At 44.0% G+C, this 27,627-nt stretch overlaps 1 protein-coding gene and 1 long non-coding RNA gene across 2 annotated transcripts in view; both read left to right on the top strand.

Annotated features, from left to right (window-relative positions):
• Positions 1-5,550, top strand: part of LOC135908408 (uncharacterized) — a 117,215-nt gene extending 111,665 nt beyond the window's left edge. The window contains exon 7 of the mRNA XM_065440190.2: positions 5,486-5,550. Within this exon, the coding sequence (XP_065296262.1) occupies positions 5,486-5,550 (65 nt within the window). The remainder of the gene's footprint in view (positions 1-5,485) is intronic.
• Positions 5,551-21,268: 15,718 nt separating this feature from the next.
• LOC135908439 (uncharacterized) lies at positions 21,269-26,595 on the top strand. Its single transcript, XR_010566331.1, has 2 exons — positions 21,269-21,708; positions 26,500-26,595. It is a non-coding gene; the product is annotated as an uncharacterized lncRNA (long non-coding RNA).
• The last annotated feature ends 1,032 nt before the right edge of the window (positions 26,596-27,627 follow it).

Raw genomic sequence — 27,627 nt, 5'->3', positions numbered from 1 at the left:
ATAAAATAGGTACCAGGAAAAATGGGGTGGTAAGTTTGCAAACCTGCGCATTGATAAGGGGATTATGAAATTCGTGTAAATTGAAGTCCGTTGCGCAGAGGTTTTCGGAAGACTAGAATGAATGCCACCAAAGACTGATCGCATGCATGAGGCGAGAATTCATACAGGCATGGGCAGAGAGTTTCAGTCTTTCCGGGGGGGGGGGGGGTAGCTGGGACCAGCTTGCCCCTCCTGCACACACCACTATATGTATATATATATATATATATATATATATATATATATAACATTTAGTAACAATTTCACTTGAACAAGCTTCGTGTCAGCTCGAAGATTTGTCCACTGAAGTCACGGCCTTATATGGGTATAGACAACACCTCATAGTAGGAGACAGTTCAATTTCCCAGCCTGAGTTGAGTCCCCTCGCACCCCCAAGAATCTGGCGTCTCTCGGTGGCATAACATCCTCTCGTAAAACTGTTTTATACTTCGCTACCACTAATACTGCTTCGGCTTTCCGGAGAAACTGCAGCATCTCTCTCTGTCCTTTGTTCTTTCAGTCCGAGTATAAGCGCTGCTGCAGATGACTGCTGTTGAGTATGATTTCGAGTGAATCCGGCTTGGCTTCATTTCGGTTACTGAGTGAATTATACAGCTTGTTCTAGCTATCATGCACCAGGAATCAAAGAAAGAGCAATTACGTTACTCGAAGAAAACCTAGTGCACACTAGTACAGTGGAGTAGCCGGCAGTAATTTTTTTGCTAGTGATATTTAATTAGGTAACTATAATTAATTACCTAAGTCAAGAAGTACTGTCGTAATTATTAAAGTGACAATGAGGCATTTGTAGGCACCGGCAAATGACATCTTACGGCGGTGTTTTCATCAACGTAATAATCGCGTACAATTTTTTATCACTGGTAAAGAAACCCCCCGACAAATGAAAAACACCCCGTGACTGCGCTGTCACCCGAATCATAAAGCAGCGCCTTCATATAAGCTAACTGAAAGCAACTGTTTTCCCTGTCACAAACGCAAAGAGAGCCCATTACCTTGTTAAGGGTACAGCAGGAGCGCCAACAGCAGGTTTGGCGGCTTTGCAGGTATTCATTCCTCTAATTTCTAAGTTACACTTATCGCTCTCTCAAGGTTGACTAACAAAATTTCCTCTAATTTCTAAGTTACACTTATCCCTCTCTCAAGGTTGACTAAAGGATAACAAAAGTCTTTTGATAAGGCGTCCGAAGCGCCGATCTGATCACGGATGAGATGCGAAAAGCAATGTAACAGGCGTAGAATTTTTGACAATTGCGTTTTGCTTGCACCGCATTGAAACAGTGCGCGCAAAGCTGCATTTCGGGCCGGAAACTTGCTTCGGACCAAAGCCAAATTAAATGGGCGCTTTTATTTTTCATTAGAGTGTATGCGTGCTACAAAGAACAGCTTCGTGGCAAAAAATAAATGCGAAATAAGCAGATCGGGAAGCGACTCACGTGTAGAAAAAAGGCAAATCCGAGGCGTTCAAGAAAGTAAATGTACCACTTCTAAATGAGCCTAATTGGCATTCAGGACATCTGCACACACACACACGCACACAAAAAGCAGAATATTCTATTAGATTTATCTGACTGATGCCTAAGCATTTCGTACCACTGACGTGGTGTTTCGTGGTTGTATGCTGGTGGGTGTCGTATAATTGCGAGAACGACCGCGAAAGAACCGTGAAACGGAGAAGCGCGGTTGCAACACCGAACTGTTAAGCGAGACCTGCACGAGACGACGTAGAAGGGGCGAGTAGAAGCAACGTTGACTGGTGTTGTATAGAGCCCGCAGCGGATGCGGACGTGGGATGAAATGACCAGTAAATGCAGGAAATATGTGCAGCATTTATTAGTTACACTGAACCATTGTGAACCGTGATCAACCGTGCTCTGCCGGCGGCTACGTATGGCTACGTATGGCGCGGCCCGTATCTTGAAAGTGGTTTGCGAAAGGGGCAGAGTGCGGCATGTGCTGAGAGCTCCGTGAGCACTCTGTTCGCGCCGCTTCGTTGGCGTTGAGGCGAGAGGCAGCACGCAGGTGAATTCGCTGGCTGCTGCGGATTGACAGCTATCGTTTCATGGGACGTACAGAGGGGCGGTTTTTCCGTTGGGTGAGGATGGAAATGCTTACGCATTTAAAACCATCAGATTTCAGTGCGCCTTCATTATCTATGAATTCGTAAGCGCCGTTCATCACCAGCTGCTGCCCAGAGGACGTGTTCGAGTAGGTCTCCTTCTGCAGGTGCGCAGTACTGAGTCTGCATTATCACATCTTGTGTGGCTTTCTTGATGACCGACGCTGGAATTCTACGGCAGACATCCGTTGTCCTTGCCTTAGGCTGCTCATCTGACGTCCGTCTGAATCATGTAAGCACGATTTTTCACGTAACCCCAAAGAAAGAAATCGAGGGGAGAGAGGTCAGGTGAACTTGCCGGCCAATTTGAAGGCCCCTGCCTTCCAATCTATCACGCATGAAAAGCCGCATCCAGCCAGTTTCATGACCGGCTGCTGCTGTGTGCTGTAATCTTGCTGATTACCACAGAAGTGGAAGATGTGACAGCGGGACTACGCTGGAGAAACTCGTGCACCACTCATTCAAGAATTTCGTCCACGTAACGCTGTCCAGTTCAGTGTGTGATCGAAGATGGGATCGATTATTGCACCAGCGTAAATTACGAACCGCGCATTAGATGACCACTGGTACTGGCGCCGAGTGTGGTTTGCCATACGTGGATTGGAGCCACTCCAATAGTGTGCATTATGCAAATTTACCTGGCCATTTCTACAAAAATGGGCTTCATCTGTGCACATGATCTTGCTCAAAAGTCCGGTGATTCATCGGCTTTTGTGAGGACCTAACTCAAGAAATCTAGATGATTCTGCAGGTCCCCATCTTCCAAGCATTGGTGCAGCTTAAGGTGGTCATTTAGAATCCTCTACACTGATGACTTGCAAATTTGTAGCTGGGCGGCCAAGTCCTGCACGCAAGCATGAGGGTTTGAGGCCATAAATGCTAGAACATCCATGCGTAGGCGAGGACTCAAAGATGGAGTCCTCCGCCGTTGTTTCTTGAAGCTGCCGGTTTGTCTCAAGTTCTCATAATTTCTGATGATAGTCGATGCGTTTGATCTACCGCCACACATCCAGGACATATATATTTGCGGACTTCGTCTCGTTGCCATTTGCAGATCCCAAGGCGAAGGTCACGTTTTGCTTCTGCCAATTAGATAAATACACGGCATCTGGGACGAAACAAAACACACCTTTACACCTTTGCACTGACGTAGTCAATTCGCTTTTGTGGCGATAGGTATTGTGGCAAAATGGAAAAGAAATTAAAAGAAAACGCCATCCCTGTGCTTTATTTATGCTAAGACAACAGCTATTATAGCTTCTTTCAAACTAACACCAAACGCCACGTGTAACTTCCGCCGGGGTGCCGCAGATAAGGAACTAGCCCGATCACTATGTCTTCCTTTATTTCCTTTATTTCATTCTGGCTAACTCAGAGGGCATGGCTTTATGGTGCGGGTGGGAGCGCAGTCATGTGGCATTTGTCATATTTCGCGGGGTTTATTTATCAGTCCGACAAAGTTAGTACCCAATTAGTACGTCGCTGAAAATACCGCAATTAGATGTCCCTTGGCTGAGCCTACAAATCCCTCATTGACACTTTCATAATTAGGATAGTATGTATCGAGTTACATAATGAATGATTATTACCTAATTGAATCTCACTAATGAAAACATTACTGGCAGCTACTCCACTGTACTGGAAACAATATGCGCTAGGTTTTCTTCTAGCAACGCAATTGTTCTTTTTCTTAAAATCTGCGTGCATGATAGTTAATTGGGACACCCTGTATATATATAGGACATCTTCGTAAAAGTCACAATGTTTCCATCCATAATAAATGTTTGGTTATTAGAAGAGTTTTTTTTCCATGAGTCGTTAGCATTGCTTACTGGAAAGAGAAGCAATACTGAGACATACATCATTCACGTGAATTTCACACGCCATTGATAAAAGACTGCCGAATGGGTCACTGAAGTCTGCAGGTTTTTTAAGGGTAAAAAAGCACGCAAATCAATTAGAAGCGAGGTGAACACTCAATAACATATTCATTCACTAGGCACAGGCTATCCATACCTTTAGAAGTAATTTTTAATTGGCTACCTCCTCCTCTTTAAAAATAAACTAAACTTTATCCTCTGCATATATATTCAAATATATTGTATATGTGCATGGTGTTTACAGTGGAAATTTAAAACAATATTGAAGTGAGAAAAAACGGATGAGGCAGCTGTCGCTAGTGCTTGTAATGCGCTTGTCTGTCCTTCTATTTTCAGGATTTGCAGAAATAAAGCGAGAGTATGAATTAAAAACCGTGCACGTCCGCTTCAACAATGATGGAGTAAGCTATTAGCCACAATAAAGTTTTAAGTGAAAATGTCGAGGCAACTCAAAAGAAACCTCAAATGATGTGGGGGACAAAACGCTGGTAATATTGCATGGGTTCGTGTGTGTGTAGGGGGGGGAGGGGCAGGTCTTGCTTCGGCATCGCCGGGGAAAACTCCGGACGGGGCTTGGGCCCTGGAGCCTCCCCCCCCCCTCCCCTCCCCCGTAGTCGGCGCCCATACATATAGGAATAAAGCACGTGCGTCGAACACAATGTTTCAGTTTAAAAGTTCTCGAGATGTTAGGAGCGTCACAATCAATTAAAGAAATTGTGGTGCAAATAGCAAAGATTCTTTCTTCGGATTAGCAATAAATTTTGAAAATGTGCCTGGTAGCACGGGAATAGATATTTGATGCGGACACTTTAGATTCGCATATGCGATACCCACTAAGTACGCACACATGTGTTGAAAAGGTATCTGCACGTTCTGAAGTGTTAATTTGAGCGTGAGGAAAAAAATCCGTTGCACTTTCGGAAACGTTGGCGTTAGAAAAAAAGGCTGCGCCGGGGCGCAAATAAGTCGCATGAACCAGTCACAGCAGTTGGTAGTGAAGTCGGCGGGGAAGGAGCCATGATACTTGTCGGTGATGGCATAATGACAGTGGTGCACGGAGGTGATGTCAGTGAGGGATGACCATGCCTAAGGCACCATTTTAAGAATAGAAACAGCTTCGCTAGTACTTGGTTTGTGATTCAAAGAGGTAGCGGAAGCCTACTGACATTTTTTACGAGGGAAGTTTACATTTCTGCGCAACGAAAGCGAGCAGGAAAATGTCCTACATGATGACCAGCTAGATGGGGCCAAATCGAGAATGTCGTTTGTTGTTCTAGCTAGCAGGTCATACCTATTCAGCGAAATCATTATTTTGGAAATCAATAAATCATACCATCTGATGGTCGCTTTCTGTTGGAGACAGTGCTCTGGAATGTGCTGCGATTTACCTTGATCATGTGCAAATGTTTTCCTCTTTGTTCTCTTACAGATGACCGGCGGATCTACGCAGACATGAATCGCTCAATCATCATAGCAATGTTCAAGTTTCCCTAATACACTTCGAAGATGTATTTACTTTCCTTGTAGAGGTTGTCGAATTTCTCTTGGTATTATTATTATTATTCTGCCCGTGGTTTCTCAAGCGCCACAAGTAAATCGCGAGACTGCATCGTTACCTGATATAGAAGAAATGTAAGCCACCATAATAATGAGTTGTAATAGCATCGCCGTGTCTTAGCAAGGTGCAAGAGCAGATATGGATAAAACGTGTGTATAGACAAGCATTTACGTGTAGAAAATTTACATTGAATCTTCCAGAAATGTTAGTACAAGAAGCCCTGTTTCACTTACTAACCTATCTGCTGGCACATTGAGACCAGAGCCATAAAGGAGAGGAATAAAAATAACCTTGCATCTTTATTGTGTACTCTTCGAAAACGTGGACTAAACGACAACAAATGAAATTCGGCAGAAGAAATACATGGACTACGCGGACACGTGGTAACTATCACTGCGTAAGCGAAACATATTCTTGCTGAGCTCAGCCTCGCCTTTGATCCTCCAGAGCCTTCGTAATCGTTGGTCCGACGGGATGGAGTAGCAGGATATCAAGGATTAGCCTCTGTTATTAGTTCTGCAAATTAAGTACGATCAACCGTAATGGCCTGTCGTAGCTCGAGTGGAAGAAATATCTTCGTTTACGTGTCCCCTTATGGGTCTTCTTACATGTTACTTTATTAGAAGAGTTTCGTTTCAAATGAGCAAGGAAAGCTTGAAAGTTTTTCTGGCCTTCTGATGCTCAGTGAAAGGTCGCAGGTTCAATTTCCTACTTTGGCTGCGCGCTTCACTGGCTTTGGCTTTCGCTGCGTGCTTGGAAGAAATATTCAAGCTGTTAAACTGCGAAAGCTTAGGAGTGAGTTTCGACGGTGAATACCTCAGCAACCTTCGGTTTATCGATGGCATTGTTCTATTCAGCAACACTGCAGAAGAGTTACAACAAATGATTGAGGACCTTAAGAGAGACAGTGTTTTTTTTTTGTACAAAGTTTTATTTGGGCAACATAAATACAAGGTTTGCCCGCAAGGTAAGGCAAAAGGAGGGCGTAATCCTCCTGACTAAGGCCTTTACCTCGCTGGGGCAGCAGAAGTAGCAGTCAACTGATAACAAAGTACAACTAATAAGAGACAAAACTTTCTAACTATTCACAGCAAAATTTTAAGCAAAATGAAAAGTAACGACCGTTTGCCAAATAGCAAGTAACTAAATAAATACAGAACAGGAAAAATAAGAACATTCTGTTATTAACAAAAGTTATACATTCAGAATAGAACGTTATTAACATTACTATTGACATTAAACAAAGAAACTTTATCAACATTCATTAAACACACTGTGATCAGAAAATATTATGTTTTGTATGGCACGTTTAAATCTGTGAATTGTTCTAGAATTTATAGCTTCGTCAACAATGTTAGAGTGGGGCAGAAGATTAATATGCAGAAGTCAAAGATAATGATGAATAACCGGGCAAGAAAACAAGAGTTCAGGATTGCAGTCAGCCTCTAGAGTCTCTGAAGGAGTACGTTCACCTAGATCAATTAAACACAGGGAACCCTGATCATGAGAAGGAAATTCATAAAAAAATAAAAATGGGCTTATTCGCATACGACAGACATCGTGAGCTCCTGACTGGAAGCTTACCGTTATCATTGAAAAGGAAGGTATACAATCAGTGCATTTTACCGGTGCTGACACGTATGGGGCAGAGGCTTGGAGACTGACAAAGAAGCTTGAGAACAAGTTTTAAGGACCGCACAAAGAGCGATGGAACGAAGAATGCTGGGCATAACTTTGGAAGACAGAAAGAGAGTGGTTTCGATCAGAGAGCAACGGGTATAGACGATATTCTAATTGACATTAAAAAAATGGCGCTGGGCAGGTCATGTAATGCGCAGATTAGATAACCGTTGGAACATTAGGGGGACAGAATGGGTACCAAGAGAAGGGAAGCGCAGTAGCGGATGGTAGAAGACTAGGTGGTGCGACGAAATTAGGAAATTTGCGAAATATATATATATATATATATAAACGAGAAGAAAGGGGGTTAACCGAGGGGCCCGATTTTTATTAGTCCTATCATAAGAAGCCAACACACACTGACAAAAAGGACAACATAGGGGAAATTACTTCTGCTTAATAACTGAAATAAACAAATGATAAATGAATGTAAATGAAAGTGGATGAACAAACAATTTGCCGCAAGTGGGAAACGATTCCACAACCTTCGCATGCGAAGGTTGTGGAATCTATATTTATATTGATTGACTACAGGCATAAGTTGCTGTTGATACCACGTGATGGTTCGTGACTTCAGTAAATACCACAATTCTCGATTTCCCTATGCTAAAATTAGGGCCTTGATAGTTCACTTCATTTCCACACGATTTGAATATATTTGCAAATTTCTGAATATATCTTGCACGGTGCCGTAGTAGCACTATCTTGTCCGCAAACGAAAGCCCACAGAGGCCCTATGTTGCACCCTCTGCACAATCAGGATGTAGCATAAATCAAACCCTAATTCACTATTTTCCAGTTATGTTTCTATGCCCTTAACATAAAGCGTGACCAAAAATGGAGACACAAGGTATCCTTGCTTCGGTTTTCGGTGAATTTCCAATAGTCCTTTGTGTTTGCGGCCTCCCATACGATTGGTACTCGGTTGTGCCAATATGTCTCCCTGAGCAGCTCCACTGCATCGTCATTTATGCCCTCATGCTCAAGAATGTCCCACAGCTATTCCCTAATTGCGTTGTCGTAAGTTTCTTTAATGCACGGAAAACAGCGCTCGCGCCCATGCATCTGTTTTCACCAAGCGCCGAAACCGGCTGAATGTATTCGGCACGAAGAGGTGTCGCCGCGCATGATTGTAGAGTACGGGGCGGTTGTATTTCCCTCTCCTTTTGTAGCGGTGAGACTTTAAGAAGGACAGCGGAGCCACGTCGAGGACATTATGTGGTTCCTGCTGCGGCCGTTATGCCGCATTAAAAACGTTGTTCATCGTGCGGCATCGTGTTTCTGATTCGGAGCCTTGCTCGGCGAAACGTAACACCTTCCAAGGGGGTTGCAGGGAATGGAGCTTCCCGTCACGTGTGAGAAGTTTCCCCACTCATTTATGGAACCGCACGTGTAATCCCGACGCGAGATGTTGTGGCTGGAGTAGCGGCCGATTGTACTCAAAGAGACATTCGACGCCGACAACAACGCGCTAAAACCGCAAACGCTGTTGGCAAAAACAAAAAGAAAAGCTCAATTTAAAGTGGGCCCTTACATTCGACGCAGGCGTAGACATACTCATTCGTTCGGCTAGTCAGGGCAATCTAAAGCGCGAACACTAATCTGCGCATTACATGACCTGCCCAGCGCCATTTTTTTTAATGCCTATTAGAATATCGTCTATACCCGTTTGCTCTCTTATCTAAACTGCTCTCTTTCTGTCTCTTAAAGTTATGCCTAGCATTCTTCGTTCCATCACTCTTTGCGCGGTCCTTAACTTGTTTTCAAGCTTCTTTGTCAGTCTCCAAATCTCTGCGCCATATGTCAGCACCGGTAAAATGCACTGATTGTATACTTTCGTTTTCAATGATAATGGCAAGCTCCCAGTCAGGAGCTCACGATGTCTGCCTTATGCAATCCAACCCATTTTTATTCTTCTGTGAATTTCCTTCTCATGGTCACAGTTTCCTGTGATTAGTTGACCTGGGCAAACGTACACCTTCACAGACTCTAGAGGCTGACTAGAAATCTTGAACTCTTGTAGTTATTTATCATTATCTTTGTCTTCTGCATATTAATCTTCAGCCCCACTCTTACACTCGCCCTGTTAAGTTACACTCTCCCTCAATCACTTGTTGTAACTCGCCTGCAGTGTTGCTGAATAGAACAATGTCATCGACAAACCAAATGTTGCTGAGGTGTTCGCCGTCAATCCTAGCTTACTCCTAAACCTTCCCAGTTTAATAGCTTGAATACTTCTTCCAAGCACGCAGTGGATAGCATTGGAGAGATTGTGTCTCCTTGTCTGACTCCTTTCTTCATAGTTATCTTCCTACTGTTGTAATAAAGTTTATTTACAAAAGCAAAACAAAGCCCTTTCAAGACTGTGGATAATAACTGAAGCTCTAACATGTCAGGCTGAGTTTGTGAATACCATAAATTAGACACTACCAACGTGATTTTATTAAAGCTACTTTCCGGGCTACTTGGTGTATACTTGATTTGAAAATTATAACAATGCTAATGCATCCATCCACAAAGGAACAAGGACAAGACACACGCAACATGACTACCAAGATGACTTGGGTTTATTTTACACTCCATTATCTAAAGAATAAGCAAGCAACTTTAGCTACATTTAAACAAACACATAAGAGGAAGAACACAGACTAAAGTACCAACTTCACCATGCCCACTGGTGTTCACAAATGCTGTATAGAACGCCAGGTCTAATTGGCACATGCTTTTATCATATTACAACTTCATATGAAGCTATTTTCTCTAGACTATGCACTTTTGCATTCATTCCAAAAGTGTTGTGATATGTGACAGAACACAAATGAGCTTGTATAAAAAGAACAAACTGGCATGGCACACTGACAGGAAGCAAGGAAACAGGACAAGCGTCGCTATTGGTACAAGATCTACAGCAATATATCAGAAGGTGACAGTACAGCAATATTATTTAAGCAAAAGTGAGTACAGATCTGTGAACTTATTCAAGTCAAAACGTGGATTTACCATTTTCAAAACCACATATTCATGAACAAAAACAGCTAAACATCAGTGCACATATTGCAAAATCAGAAGGCACAATTCTTCACTGAGTGCTAGTTCAGCCACCGCACGCCGAAATGCGTAAAAGCTGCTTAACCTGTGTAGCCTTCAGCACGCGACAGCAAAGACGACTATCAGCAACAGGCTTCATATATACTGTTTGGAGTCTCTGCTTCAAACCGCAATACACTGTTAAAATAAAATTTCAGAGTTTCCTTGTTTCATTCAGAAAAAAGACAGTGTCTTGGTCATGCCACCACAGTTAACGGATAAACTTGCGCCAGCTACATTGAGTCAAAGCAGAAAATAAAGTGAGGAAGACAGATGTATGGTGTGAAAATGATGCTGTTGTATCAAGTAGCATAACTGCTCACTTAACATTCAGCTGCTTTCCATGCCTCTGCATACATACTGAGAAGCTTTACCTCTTCACCATCTGCTAGTGAAGCACTGTTTGTTCACTGTGATCACCCACTCAAGGCAGTCACTTGGTTAAGAAGGGCCCTACGCTACATGTAAGGAAACCGACCCGAAACCGTACATAACTCCTGTAAAACATTGTCATGTTTTGGATACTTCGACTGTTCATCAGCAGCTGCATCACTACTGCCAACATGCAGACGATGCAATTCCCCAAGCACTTGCTCAACAAGAGTACAGTAATGAAGAGTGGCAAACTGAGCTAGCTGGTTCATTAAGAAAACAAGACGCTATCGCAAGAAAAAATAAACACTCTAGAATTTTGAGGGCTCTGGCTTGTTTATTATATTCAAACATCAAAAAAGCTGATTATTACAGAACGCCATGAAGCGTGGTGCACTGTTACCAACTGTTGTTTTTTAAAGCTATAACCTGTTATTACCAGACATTCATGCACCATGGCTGAAGACATACTGTTCATCGTTGCCATGTCTTGAGCACGGCAATTAGTCTCTTTCATAAAGGGTTGGTATTGTCACTACAAAAATATTGTGGTGTATTGTGGTGTACGCACCTGAGAAGCTGACAAATGCACTGATTTAAGTCTTCATAGTTCAAGTGTACTGGAGAGAGTGGAATGTTCGTTGGTTGATTTCGGTAATATTCGGTAATATTCAATGATTCGGTAATATTCAATGACACTTGTTGAGTCACAGCCGCGGTTGTGGACTACAGCCTGTGTTTCACTTTCATCCAAGTTCAGGCAGAGCTTTCCTGTGCCTAACAAAATTGTCTGCTGACCAGTTCTCCTCTCCTATACACCAAAAACGTCACTGCTTCTGCTGAAAGATTTAAACTCGCTTTAGCTGCCTGTAACTTTCGAGCAAGTACATAACGTTCCAATATTGGTAAAGAACATCATTAGCTCTGCTGACCGATTTCACAAGTTCATTTCCGCCTTCAAATACAAATGAAGAATGCGACCAATGAGGTCCTAGTTTAGCCGCACTTTTAGGAAGATGCAGAATTTGGTGTAAATTGTATGTCATTGCACCCAATCTGTACAAAGACCGTGTTCTCACAACAAACTCCGAGAGAAGATCGGATGACCTCATTATGGCCATCTGAAGTGACGGTGTCCAGTAGAAGTATATAGACACCCTCCACAAGCAAACTGGAATGTCTGACATACTTATCCGGCAAACAGCCGTGAAGGAATGGTAATGAATAATGAACCCATTACTTCCATTCACTAGCTTTCCAGATTGTGAAATCTGATAATCTTCGTGGTGTACGTGTGAACCAATTCAGTGGCTTGATTGTCCATAACCTCCTGTTTAAAGAAGCTAAACATTGTTGTGAACCAATGTAAACATAGTTTCTCTTTTACATGTGATCACATTTTTATTCTTTTTAAGCTGTTGTACGGTGTATATTTGTTCCAACAATCTTTCCTTTCTGAATCCTGAGCTTCATATGTGATTTATATGTATTGTCTTTTGTGATAATATAAATGCATTATTTCTGACTCATTTCTTGGGCAAATGAGGAAGCTTGCTTCTCCTTGAAGCACATTACACCTATACAACACACATAGATACTGATAGACTATAGATCTCGCAAACTAATATGAATACACTATTACCCTAATAAAAAGAATACACTAGTAGACCTGTACAAGCAGAATAGCACATATACGTCCAGAATAGAGCTAAAAGGAATTCTATCAGTGTGTCAAGTTGTATCGTATCGTAATGCAATAGAAAAAACTGATAGAATTTTTATTAGGTTGCCCTCTCAGATTTTTTGCTAGAGATCTTTCAGTGCAAATGCATATCAACCTTTTGAGTAATGCTAACAACTGAACACATGGCTTTTTGTGCTGCAATGTTTCTTGGACTCCTGCTTCCCTTAAACTTATACTGTATTATATGCTTGCAAGATCAAAACTTGAGTATGCTTCATCAATCCAGGATACACCTACAAAAAACAGAACTCTCATATTTAGTTGAAGCCATACAAAACCAACCTGTAAATTTTATTATAGCTCCTTATTCCCACACCGCAAGCATATCAACAATTAAAACTTGCCTTGATTGGCCAGGCTTGTCAACGAAAAACTAACCCATTTATTTCACAAATTCTCAATTGAAACGTATGTTATTACCTCCTTGTATCTCATTGAGAATGAACCACAACCTCAAGGTACAGGTGCCAACTTGCCAAACCAATCTTTACTATTCCTGTCGAAGGCAGCCTCAGAACACACACAGGCACACACATATATATCAATGAGCTACGAGGAGGTAATAAAAACATGTTTCAATTGAGAATTTGTGAAATAAACAGGCAAGTTTTCTTGTTGCCTAGCCAATCAAGGCAACTTTTTATTGTTGATATGCTTGCGGCATGGGAATAAGCAGCTACAATAAAATGTACAGGTTGGCTTTGTATGGCTTCAACTAAACATGAGAGTTGTGTTTTTTGTAGGTATATCCCGGATTGATGAAGCATACTCCAGTTTTGATCTTACAAGCATATTATACAGTATAAGTTTAAGGGAAGCAGGAGTTCCAAGAAAACTTGCAGCACAAAAAGCCATGTGTTCAGTTATTAGCATTACTTAGAAAGTTGATATGCATTTGCATTGAAAGATTATTAGTAATATGATTACCTATGTACAAGGTGCTTAATAAGAACAGAGTGTTTAATTTTGTAGGTAAATGTGGTAAAAGGACCAGTCATGATGTGAAAATCTCTTCATTTTGCTTTCACCACCCCACCTTACCACCATTTTACCTTTACACACACACACACACACACACACACACACACACACACACACACACACACACACACACACACACACACACACACACACACACACACACACACACACACACACACTCATACCATGGCACCCATTCCGTAACTCTAATGCTCCATACGATAGAAAATACGATAGAAAATTGGGCAAGTTGTTGAAGCTTCATGGCAGCTACTGCATGACAGATGCCGACAAAAGTAATAAAATGGGACAGGATACTGCACTATCAAATGAAGTTTATTGAAAGAAAACAACCAATATATAACACACATCACGTGACCAACACCCGGCCCCCTAGCATATGCAGATACATACCAAAACAACCTTCACATCACCGAATGCACATGTTTTGACGGCAACACACATGTCACGGCTGATTAATCAATGTAAAAAAACAATTACTAAGGCACAATGCAACTCAGTGGATTTACTTAATTAGATCTAAAACGGCAACCTCGCTATCTTACAGCGAGATGGATGGCTGGCTAACACATAGTGAGCCTTTCTTTCTAATGTGATAAGCCCCCATTAATTCACGTGAGAGCTTTTCACAGTGTGTGAACAGCAGAATAGTACTTTCAAAAACTGGATGACGCCCAATGCTGCAACAATGCACAGAAAGGTGTGGATGCGCAAAAACCCTTAAAAAAACTATGGTACTTCCTTAGTCGAATGTTTAAGCACCTTCCAGTCTGACTGATATATATTTTGTAGGCTTCAAGAAAAAGGAATCAAATAAACATTATTTCGTGTGCAAGAGACAAACTGTATGCTATATTTCACTTTGCAGTCCTCCCTGATGAGACAACCGTTGTGAAGAATGTGCTTGTTTATTGCTTCACATATTCCCTTCAGCTTATCTTTAAATGAAAACCCAATCCTCTCCTGGAACTTAGAGGCCACCTTTTTCTGCCTGTGCGACAATTAATAGAGGGGATAATGGCAACTTTGTTCCGCTCTTGCTCCTTAAGCTTCTTCCACCCTGGTCGCACCTTAAAGGGAAGCTGAAGAGTCTGTCCAATTCAATAAGACGCTCATATACGGATGCGGGAACCTTATAAAGCATGTAGGTCAAATTTGGGTTTTTGTTTTCAAATAGGAGCGACGTAATCGTCGGTTGAAATTGCGCTGTAGCTCCGCCCCCCGTCGAATGCCGCGCGCTGCTGCTGACGCTGACGATGCGAGCGGAGACCGGAAACCGCGGTGTTGTGACGTCAACTTTAGTGTTTTGCTCCTTCGCAGCCTGCGCGACCGTGCCTGACCGTGCTTGTTTCTGCGTGCGTGCCGTCGTAATCTGCTTCGATCGACCCTGCATTTCTTTGTTGGTGCGTCTGTGTGTGTAGAGTGGTGGTCAACGTGCGCAGCATCAACTGATGTGGTGGGCCGATCATGCCATCTTTCTGTGCAGCCTACGGTTGCACGAACACCAGCGGCCGCGACGATGTTGTCTTCCATTGCTTCCCACAAGACAAGAAGCTTTTAAGGAAGTGGGAGGCTGCTGTAAAGCGAAAGAATTCCAAGCCCTCAAGAACAACACTGCTGTGCTCCAACCACTTCCGTGACGACGATTATCACCAGAATTTCCACTAGCAGGATTTCTAAACGCAGCGCGAAAAGATCGGAGCAACGAAAACAAAGACGGCACGAGTGCGGACTGACTGATGATAACTGGTGTTGGAAGGCCTTATGAATACACGAACTCGCCCAAACCTGGATTTTGATTTACTGCGAGCTCCTTTATGTTAGCACGCTGAACGGAAGGTGCATGTTTATTTCCCGCCCTCGACGCAGGTTTCGTCGCAAAGCGCCGCGAATTTTCTATTTGCACGTGTGTTGTAAAACAGCCTGCATGCAGGTATAGCATAACGCAGTGCAAATGTAGAGTTTGCATGTGCTGGAAAGCCGGCGCACGCCAGGACGCTACGCTCCCCCCGTCTCTCGCGCACAGCGAGAAACCGACCGTCTCACGTAGCCGACGGAATTCGCCGCCTTTACGACTTCGGTTACGAGTAGTGTGCGGATGGCGCACAGATGAAGGTCACTACACGTACTGCATGAACCGGGAAGCTTTTCACGCGTTTGAACCGTCTTTGTAGGTTGCCGACAGCTTTGGACAGCGCACAAATGCCGACGATCGCATCCCCGCTTACGTTCCACGAGGAGGCATGCAGGAACACAACACTGCAGTTGTTTGACCGGAAACGAGCTCACTAGATCGGCGAAAGATCGGCGAGATCACTAGATCGCTTTGCAAAAAACATACTCACCAAAGAGCATTTCCAACACGAGGAGATCCCAAGACATCGCTTTCGTTCTCGTCGAAAGCACTGCTCGCACCAGCATCGTTTGCTTCTTCGAGAGGCCGGCTCTTTGCAATCGGCTCGTACATGTAGGGAGCAACGCCGAACTCTTCAGCAAAACGCAGTCTCTCTAAATTTTCTATTACCTCTTAATTTTCCATTACGGCACCAAACTACCTGGCACCGCGCTTCATGTGGAGCGGCAGCGGTCGGTCGCTAAAGTTGACGTCACGGGTCGCCCGACCAATCACAGGCGGAAACGAGACGCGCGAGCTGGGCGTGTCCGCTGCTGCACTTTTCGTCGAAATAAAATATATTTGCGCTTTCTTTCGCTCAATTTCGATACGATATTCGAATTCGGAGGGTTGAAAACCATTATGTACACATGTTCACTCATTTTTTCTGGAAAACCTTTCAGCTTCCCTTTCCTTAATTAACGTGCTTCAAGATAAAAAAAACCACTGAAACTGAATAACCTGCCTCATTAAGCCTTGTCACCAGATTCCTTACACTTTCAAGGATAAGGTGAGGATAGCTCTTGGTTGGGGCATCTCTAATTGCCTGAGTGGCAATACTGTACTTAATAAGTTTTGAATGGATAGACCTATAATCAAGAAGGAGCTTAGAAATTCTCAACTGATATCCCCAGCATACGTTATCCCACATAAAAGTAAGCGTGACATAAGAAGTTGCAGCATATTTTTTTTCTGGAACTTCTAAAGTGAAGTTGAAACCTTGCTATTGTTCTCTATATAACTTCAGTACTTCGATGACAGCTCTGTGAAAGTTATCATTTGCTCATGAAAAACAAATAATCATCCACGTATCTGAAAATTTTAAGAGCAAGCCCACTCAGGTTTTGATTATCTTCTGGTCAACATAACTTAAAATATTACTGAGCACTGGTGCAACACCGGAACCTATGCAGATGCCAGCATTCTGGACACATATTTTACTTTCCCACCAGACCAAAATTGACCCTAAATAGAAATCAAGAAGCTCCAGAAAGTTTGCAACAAGAATTTTACACCTTTCAGCAAATTCCAGCTAACCTGTTTGCTTGTGTATGAAGTCCTTAACAAACTGCAAGAGACGCACCTGCGGCAAAGAATTGTACAAATCTTCTGCATCTATACTAAAGCCTGCCCATTTTCCCAGATTATGCTCCTGCAGGAAGTGTACAACAGTCTGAGAGCTGGTAGCAAGGAATTGGTCGTTGATTCCCAGCCTGTCAAGGTGTGTCTACAGAAATTCTGAAACATGAAGCTATGATTCATATTCCGACACAATGTTTCTGAAATGGATTCCCTAAGCTTGTGTGTTTTGCACTGAAGAAGGCGCATAAAAGAAAACCTCTTTCCACCTTAACATCATTTGAGACTGTTGTCAAACCAAACTGATTCAACTTCGTGACAGCTCAACATTTTATGTCAGCTATATTGGTATAAATTTCATTAAAATTGATGTCAGTGGCTGACACACCCTCCTCCGGAAAAGTGCTTTCCAACATGACAACACAATGCCCTTTTTTGTCTCCAAGAAACCTCCAAGTTTCTGCCCCATACGTTAGCTCAGGTAGAAGGCAATTATTCTATGCTTGATTGTACAAAATCATATATATATATATATATATATATATATATATATATATATATATATATATATATATATATATATATATATCTTTGTATTCACCATCCAGGGCCAGGGAACAAGAGAAGCCAGACACCACTGACCAATTTTTGACTAAAAGAATTAATTTTTGACCTTATACATCTTGTTTTTACTGTACATGTCCCTCACCTCCATCCAGGTTCCCAACATTTATATCTAAAAAGCTTGTCTATCACCACATACAGGGTCTGTCCTGAAAGTAATGTCAGTAAATTTATTGTGATGTGACTGTATGTCAGAGCGGTCTAACTGGTTAAAACTAGTAGTGACGGAATCCAGCTAAGCAGCGGTCCGTCAGTCAGTGTGCTCCGAAAATCGGAGAGTGTCGGATGGGCCCGTCCGTGAGCTGTTTTTTTTTCTTGTGCAAGTGAAAATGCAGCGCTCATTAGAACAAAGATTTGCGATCAAGTTTTGTGTGAAACTTGGCAATACTGCTGCGGAAACTGTTACTATGCTCAAGACTGCTTATAAAGAACATGCCTGGTCATATCGGCAAGTGTTTCGGTGGCACAAGGCCTTTTGGAAGGCCGGAAAGAGGGCGACGACAAGGACTGCGCTGGATGGCCATCCACGACCACTACGACTGACAATGTGACACGAGCGAGAGAACTGTTGAACTCAGACCAACGATTAAGTGTTCGTTTAATGGCCGACATGTTAAACGTTTCGAAAACTCAAGTTCATGAAATTGTTACAAACAATATCGGCATGCGGAAGGCGTGCACAAAAATGGTTCAAAAAGTGCTCACTGACAACGAAAAGTCACGCCGCGTTGAAACATGCCAAGAAAATCTCAACATGTGCAAACGTGAGCGAAAATTTTTGAACAACGTCATTACAGAAGACGAGACTTGGGTATTTGAATATGACCTGGAGACCAAAAGGCAATCATCTGAGTGGCACACACACTTGCCCCTCCCCAGAAGAAAGCCAGGGTGAGCAAATCAAAGATCAAGATCATGCTCATTGTGCAGGGTTCAACATATCCGGCCGGACATTGCACACAACTGGAAGTTGCACCACGATAATGTGCTGGCCCACAGTGCCTTCATCGTCACCGACTACCTGGTTAATGCAGTGGGGCCAACGATACCCCAGCCCCCGTACAGCCCGGGCTTGGCTCCCCCCTGACTTTTTTCTGTTTCCATGCTTCAAAACACCCCTGAAAGGCAATCATTTTGGGACAGCAGACGTGATTAAAGCAGCTAGCAGAACAGCATTAAAGGCCATTCCGGAGGAGGACTACCGCAACGCATTCGAGAGCTGGAAGTCTCGCTGGAGCCGATGTACTGACGCAAAAGGAGAGTATTTTGAAGATTTTTAAATTTTTTGTAACAACAAATTCAATAAATGATTTTTAATCGCCTTACTGACATTACTCTCAGGACAGACCCTGTACATGCACTTTGAAGGTATGTATGTGGAAAGAATTTCAAACTCTGCTTGTTTTTCTGGCATGGAATAAAACGACCTTTTGTCCCTAAACCACTTACTTTTAAACTTTTCCGTTTGGTTCATTTTTCTAACTTCTGCAGAGTTGCATTCACAACTTTCATAGTTAACCAGCTCCGTCTTCATTCTTGCTTCCTAAAATATGCCCTCCTGTCACGCATAATTTGGAAGGCCTTCTGTTAGCTATGGGTATTGTATTTCAAGACTATCAGTGCAATGTTGCATGAAGAAACCTATTCTTGGAGTGAATTATTGTTCAGCTTGATATCATGATACTGCTGCATGGTTGTTATTTAACTCTGCAAGAGAATGGTCCTGCCATCTTACCAAGAGTGCATTTCATGGGTATTACTCTCTTTCTTGTGACATTAGTTTATGAGGCTCACAGATATGTATCTGTGTCAACAATAACACCTGACATCTAATTTTGTGCAACATGCACTACATTTAATCAGATAAAAGTTGCATGTTTTGTCTCTTGAACCAGTCTGCTCAGTGGTAGGAGGTCGAGACCACAAATGAGAATGGCTGGCCAAGATCTGTGTTATGCATCTGACAAGATTTCATGGTGGCAAGAGGACATGTTGGACCTGATGTGTTCTTTCTAATTATTGTGCACAGAGTTATCAGCATGATAATATCCTTAATGCTATAAAGAGTACCTCCAGCAAGCAGTCTATATGCTTACGCCTTTTTGTTGCTTATGGCAACAAAATCCAACATCCTTTGAAACATGCTAACTTGCTGTCTGATGCACAAAACGAAGAACGCTGCCTTCTCTTAATTTATTAGCAACAAGAAAGCCACTCTGGAAGCAATTATATACATACACAGCAACACACACTAAAACCTACAAATGGGAGAAAAAACACAAACTAGGCTAACAATACAAGAAACCTGACACCCAACAAGTGTTACATGTTACTCAAGTATGCACATTCAACCTGAGTTAAAGAGATAGATGGTCGACTCCCGCACTCCTGTGCATGCATGTGGATATGTTAAGCCTCAGCTACTCTTTCTATATCATAACTGTCCCCATGTTTGTGAAATCTGGTGTACAACTGCAAGAACAATGATGGCTTGACAGGTGGTTTACCTTTCAATGAGTTCTATAAGGAGGATGCATCAACTCTTCCAGCCAATGTACACATTACCACATAAAAGCACCAGCTTATAAACAGTACAACACCATACGGCACAAATTGTATATATGCCACGTGTTATTAAACTTACATCAATAAAGTACATTAGAATTGGTGCTAAGGCTGGTGCACAATATATGCATATACTTTAAACAATCATAAATAATGCAGGAGCTTGGAATATGATTGGCTATTTTCGGAACTGCTTTCATAATACAAAAGTCAAGGCTTTGTTTTTGGCATCACCCACTCCAATTCGTTTTCTTTCTTTTTCCAATTGAAGCATTGGCAAGGTTTGTGCCATGCGCTTCGACCGTGATTTTTCCTTGTTCGCGCACGGCCATGACCATAATACAAGAAAATCGCCCCAGTAACGCAGTGGTCCCTGCCTACTTTTTCATATACTTTACCGCAATACATTACGTATGCTTCACCGCGTAACATGACTGTATTGCGGCAAAGTTTATGTTATGGAACTGACATTATGTAACGGACCTTTTGTCATTCTGCTGCTCGCATGAGCATAAGCTCGCACAACCACAAAACACAGACTTGGCTTGCTGCTGGTTGATTTTCTAGCTAACATTTCGAGACGTCCACGTTGTTTACACAAAAATCGGTGACGTTTCTCGCGCTCGTACGCGCTTCAAAGGGCAGGGCAACGTGACCACCTATAAGTAAGGCAGTGATAAGCGGCAACGAAATCCACACAAGGTACATCAACTTCCATAAAGCTACTGGGCAACGCCATCAATAACTGGCACGTACAGGGGCCACCCGGGAGCTGGCAAACACTGCGATGACATCCACACAAACTACGTCGCTTTCCACAAAGCTATTGGGCAACATGATCGGTCACAGGCACAAGTGCAGTCCGCAAAACATTACATAGGCAGAACTACTACGGCCACACTCAATCACTTCGCCGCAAGCTCTCACATTTAACGACATCTGTTATAACTGCAGTGTTCTTATCCTTTTTCAGTTGAAGTCTACAGCTACACGTGCCAATCTGGTTGCCTATCTTATGTTTTCTTACTTCGTTTCCCTTCCCCTCCTTCCTTAACCTGTCTGTATATTCTGAAGTGCACTGCAAATAAACGCCCATTCTGCCAGCTTGTCAGCATGTGTCTGCCTCGCCTGCGTCAAGCGCAGTGTCCGACCTACGATGTAACAGTGGCGACGAGAAACGGAAAGCAAAAACCCTGGCAAAACCTTGAAGCGCAGGACGGCAGCTACGCTACGGGGCGACGACTCGACGATGGCACACCAGCAACTGCCCGACTTCGACGACGAAAGAGACAACTGGAAAGCCTATGTTATCAAGGCAGAGGCATACTTTGAGGCAACGGGTGTGAAGGAGTCGGCAAAGAAACGGGCACTTTTGGTGGCAGCTTTAAGCACGCGCACCGTTCAAATATTAGCAGGACGAGTAGCGCCGAAGAAGCCGAATTCTTTGGAATACGAAGACGTCGTGAAAGTCTTGGACGAGTTTTTTTTATCCCAAGCGCCATGAGATTACCGAAAGCTTTCGCTTCTTCAACCGCTGCCAGCTTGACGGTGAGTCTGTTCAAGAATTCATTACTGAAATTCGTCGAATTGCGGACAACTGCAATTTTGGTACCATGCTCGACCGAATGCTACGGGATAGAATTGTGTGCGGCACAGGCACGTACCCAAGAGGGGGCCAGGGGGGGGCCGCGTCACCCCAGAAATTAAGACGCATACCCCCCCCCCCAACCCCCGCCATCACTTCTCACACACATTCCTAAAGCGCCGCCAAATCAATGTTGAGACGTGACAGCTATTCGGAGGTCAATATTTTGTTGCCTTTTTCACTCCTTTTGGATGGCGGTAGTTGTCTGCGTCTCCTGGGATGTGAAGGCCAGTTTCCTCATCAATTCGGTGCCCACTCGATTAACTCCAGATGCATTCAGTTGTCACCGTCTATTCAATGGTCACGCGCATCGTTGTCTTCGTTAGTTCAACCTTCTTCATCTACACTGATCCAGGGACCGGGAAAGGGATTCAGTTCGTGGTCAGCTGGTCTGTATGCACGTGGAAAGAGTTGCGGCCAGAGAAAATGGCAACTGTGTTTAACTTTTCTTTTTGTTTCATTATTTCTTCGAGTGACGGCTTGCCGCGACGCCGACAGATCCTCGGAACCATATACCCGTGATATGGGTTAGATAAGGTGGAAAATAAGATAATGCGAGACAGCGTCCATCATCAAACCCTGCAGTTACCCTTAAAATTATAGGCAATATGACTGTCACCCGTTAACTCGTCTGGCTTTTGCCTAAGTGTACAGCACTTTTCATGCAAAATTGGCAACTGGAAACAAGACTCTCAGGGAGTTAAGCGATCTATATACTAAGCGATATACTAAGGGAGAGGGCCGAGACAACAGCCAAACAGGAAGGAAAAGCGAAAATTAACAAATTTAGCCATTGTTTATGAAACTATTTATGGATCAACATCTCTTTATTTAAAAATGAACAGAAAAAACGCCGCCGGAAGTGGAGGACAATTCCGTGTGTTCTGAATGACGCTTCTACAGTTACATTAGAGCCGCCTAACGTAACCACGTCTCTGCTGTGCTTATGTAGGTGTTTTTATAACCTTCCGCGGTGGGCGCAGTAGGTCTAGAATCGCAGTTTCCTGCGCCATACGCGGTCGTACGCGACTGGCGGCCACGCATCGTTACGTAACTTCCCTAATAACAATACGAGTTGGTTGTGGCACTTGTTACAGCAGTAAACGAGGGATCCAAAAGAACTGTATAATTCTTCCAGAGCTAATTCAAAAAGCGCTAATATAGTCTGATACAACTTCAGTCTGCAATGAAGCCCCGCCCACGCCCTCATCACCGCCAGCCACTGTTCCTCCGCGAGGCTGTAAATAATTCGTACTTCAAACTTTTTCTGATACCCAAAAAAGGCGGTAACTACAAAAATAAAATTATTAGCGTGCAATTTTGTGCCTTTACCCTCGCCTATATGGTATAATAGCGAATACCTAATTCTTTATTAAATTGAAATAACATGCTTGGCTTCGCTACAACTATTTGTTGTGAAGTTCAGTTGGCAGTGAAGTTTGATGAGATAAAGAAGTGAAGTTTCATGAGCAGTGAAATGAACCGCACCGCGGACTTTTGAAGACTCCATACATTTTGTCCGTGTCTTTTGCACGCATCATTACTTCTGCCGATGAAAAGACTCTTCAAGAAGAGAAGACGCTCCGGAGGTATCAAGTACAACGCCACATTAGAGAGTTTTAGAATAGGGGCCCCAAACGTTTTGCAGCCCCGAAGAAATAGCGTCGAAGCCACTGCGCATGCGCAAGACGCAAACTCCGTTTGGGTTTTGCGTTGGGAACGCTATTTCACCGATTTAGCGGAGTCCAAATAGCGGCCCCAAAAGCTTTGCGTCGGCAAACATGGCGGCACCCATCGAAGCGGCGGCTCTAACCTAGCACAAAATTCGGTTCGATTCGCGGTAACGCGTGAAGTTCGCAAGCTAGTAGAAGTGACTGCGGTTATCGCTTTCTCTCAACTAGCGTGTGTTATGAAGATTGACTCATTAGACGCCGCTGATTTTGAATTCGATTGTAGATTTTATGGCTCGTAGGCCTAACGTGGCTAAGCTTGGCTGGTGAAGGCTAGTAAAGTTGGTTTGCTCAAAACTAAGCGCAGCTAATTTTTTGCTGCTTACAGAATAACCTCTAAATTGTAATTAAACGCGAATACACGCATGTCAAAATTATTATTCCTATCATAAATTGGTATATTTTATTTAATTATTTATAATAGCTTTTCTTTGACGCCGTATTGGCGCTGTCAGCGCAAGACGCTATCCGCAAACGTAAAACCCTATTCTAAAGCTCTTCACTCCTACGTGCCCCAACGCTAACACCCGCAAAGCTCTTTGGGGCCCCAAACTATTGGGGCCCCTATTCTAAAACTCCCTATTGAAATGGCCGCATGACGACGATTTTGTTTGCTTCTGTGATTGGCTGGCGGAGTAACCTAACTCCTTGCGGTCCGTGTGTCTTTGTTGCCAGCTGTTGTTCTTTTTAGGTTCTATTCTACTACAGTAATCTTTATTTTACACTTTGCTTTTTTACTGGTTCTTGGCAGTGTCCTTTCTGCGCTTCTTTTCTGCGCGAGTTTGCCAAGTAAACGAGAGGTGTATCGCACAGGCGTACGTGTAAAATACACCTTATTTCATTTCTCTTCTGTGGGTTTACGCGTTCTTATGGCAAGTGGTGGGCGTTATTCACATTTGTAATAGAAGTACCCCCCTCATTTGCATAGAAAAGCTACCTTGGGTTGCCCCCCCCCCTTCCAAAACAAAATCCTGGGTACGTGCCTGGTGCGGCATAAGATCGAGTGCACTGCAGAAACAACTCCTGACAAAGACAGATCTGTCCGTAGAGGAAGCTGAAACGATGGCACTGTCGGCTGAAGCTGCAGATAAGGACGCCAATAAAATGGCCGCAGACACGTCGGTGGTGCTTAAAATTAAGGCGCCGTCAGCCTCAACGAAAGAGGTACTGGCCGAATGTGGGCGTTGTGGCAGCATATAAAGCACAACAGTAATGCCTGCCGTTGGAGTAATGCTCGTTGTTATCGCTGCGATCGACGTGGTCACCTAGCAGTACAATGCCGGAACGAAGAAAGCGCAAGATCTTGAACTCGAGAAGGAGCCCGGAGATTTCGTGGCAGAGTACTGACTGTTCAGGAAGGGGAGACAGATGAAGACATAGAGGATAGCATGCACATTTGGACGCTAAAATCGACGCGGGAGGTAAATGTGAAACCCCCAATGCGATGCACCTTCACATGGGGAGATGTGGACATATCAATGATTATCGATATGGGTTCCCCGGTCTGCGTCGTGTCCCGACAGCTATTTGAGCAGCACAAAAACACTTGGCCTTCGCTACGGCCTTCACGCACGCAGGTATCATGCTACCTCGGAAAATTCTCAGTTTTTGGAGAGCACCTCTTGCCGGTGTCGTACGACAGTACAACTTTGGAATGCACATTGGTGGTGCTAGATCGCCCCGGTCCAAGCTTATGTGGTCGAGGCCTAATTTCCCTCCTGAGCAACGCAGGCTCCCCCGTCCTCAGCCTCTCAGTCAAGCCGCTGGCCACACAGCCGTCTACCACCACGCAGATCACTGCTGACGTGTTTTCCGAGTTTCCAGATGTTTTCAGCTCGGATCTGGGCCTCATCAAAGGACCCGCGGCACACCTACAGCTGAAGGAGGGAGCCACGCCCAAGTTCTGTAAAGCCCGATCTATTCCCTTCGCCCTACGCCACAAGGATTCTGAAGAGCTTGATAGGCTCGTGGTATTAGGCGTATTGTCACCAGTGCCGCATTCCGAGTGGGCTACGCCCATTGTACCCGTCCTTAAGAGGGACGGCACCGTTAGGATTTGCGGCGACTTCAAAGTCACTTTAAATTCGGCATGTGAGCTGGAGCAGTACCCATTGCCAGTAATCAGACATGTTCGTGCCCTTAAGCGGTGGAAACCATTTCGGCACACTAGATTTACGTGACGCATATAACCAAGTCTCTCTCGATGAGGCATCGCGCCAGTTATGCGTGATTAACACGCATAAAGGTATTTTCTGCTACAACAGATTGCCTTTCGGCACTACCTCTGCGCCAGCCATTTTTCAACGCAGAATAGAAACAGTTCTACAGGGCTTATCAGGCGCGCAAGCTTATCTGGACGATGTCTTGGTGTCCGAAAGAGCAGGAAGTGACGACGTGCTAAAAGTCGTTCTACAGCGTTTCCGCGAGAATGGTGTTAAACTGCGCCTCGACAAATGCAAATTTCGGCAAGCGTCCGTTACATATCTCCGCCATCGAATCGATCAGCAAGGGTTGCACCCAATAGAGAAGAATGTCCAAGCTATCACAGAAGCCCCTAGCCCGAAAAATGTAGCTGAGCTTCATTCTTTTCTTGGCATGATCACTTTCTACGCAAAATTTTTGCCGAACATATCGTCTCTGCTCGCTCCACTGTACCGGCTGTTGGAAAAGAACAGACATTGGCTCTGGGAACAAGAGCAACAAACGGCGTTCGATAAAGCAAAATGGTGTTTGCAGCAAGCAGGTGTGTTGGTTCACTTCGACCCTTCACAACCGCTGAAACTAAAGTGCGACGCATCGCAAAAAGGTATCGGCACAGTCCTTTTTACACGAAAGGGAACGTCAACAAGCCTATTGGATTTCGTTCAAGGACATTGTCGAAAGCAGAAAAAAATTATTCGCAACTTGAACGTAAAGCACTGGCCCTCGTATTTGGAGTAATGAAGTTTGGTGATTATCTTCTAGGCCGAGAATTCATCCTGGTCACAGATCACCAGCCGCTCCTGGGCCTGCTGATCGAGACCGCATCGGCCCACTACGCCTCTGGCTGCTGCTCGCATACAGCGCTCGGCGCTGTATTTGGGAGGATTTCGCTACAAGTTACAGTATTCGCCAGGCAAGAAGCTCCTGAACTCGGACGCGCTTAGTAGGTTGCCACAAGAAACTTTGGCGCCAACCATGGAAGGGAAACCACCTTACTACGTTCTGGCACTCGCATGTGTCCAGGAGGGGCCGGTCTCGGTAGAACAACTGCAGGCGCTGACGGCAGGTGACGCAGTATTTTCAAAGGTCGTGCAGTACACAAGAGACGGGTGGCCTCCAAGCTCTAAAGCATTAGAACGAAGCTTACTCCCCTTTTACGACCGCAAACTGGAACTGTCATTGGCCCCACCGTTTGCTATATTGGTGCCGTAGAGTTGTCATTCCAGTTAACGCGCAACATAGAATGTTGCCCATGTTGCACGAGACATATCAAGGATCATCGGCTATGAAATCAATCGCTCGGTCAGCTTTTTGGTGGCCAGGAATGGACCACGACATAGAACAGCTGTCAGCGGGGTGCACAAGCTGCATCCAAAATCGACCAATGCCGGCATCTGCTCCCCCAGTTAACTGACCGACCTGCCAGGAGATCTGGTCAAGAGTGCATCTAGATTTCGCGGGGTCAATCAAAGGAAACGTGATCCTTGTTCTCGTAGATGGTCACAGCAAATGGATTTAGGCCGTACCAATGAAACAGGCGACCACATCATCGACTATTACTTGCCTGAGCAGCCTCTTTAGCAGGTTCGGCATCCCTCGCACCATTGTTTCAGATAATGGGACGCAGTTCACTAGCCAAGAATTTACTGATTTTGCGAACAATAACATAACCAACTGCGCACGGCTGCGTTTCATCCACAGTCGAATGGCCTAACAGAGAGAGCCATCCGAACTGTTAAAGATGGGCTGAAGAAGATGAACCAGGGCAGATTAGAAGATTGCCTTTACAGACTACTTTTCCACTACCGGAGAACACTCCTTGCATCGGGCAAATCTCCTTCGGAACTTCTTCTTGGCTACCAAATCCGGTCCCGCCTCGACACATGTCTT

Source organism: Dermacentor albipictus, unplaced genomic scaffold, assembly GCF_038994185.2.
Source record: "Dermacentor albipictus isolate Rhodes 1998 colony unplaced genomic scaffold, USDA_Dalb.pri_finalv2 scaffold_30, whole genome shotgun sequence".
NCBI lineage: Eukaryota > Metazoa > Arthropoda > Arachnida > Ixodida > Ixodidae > Dermacentor > Dermacentor albipictus.
Note: the sequence above shows the minus strand (reverse complement) of the source record. Positions and strands in the feature narration are given on the sequence as shown.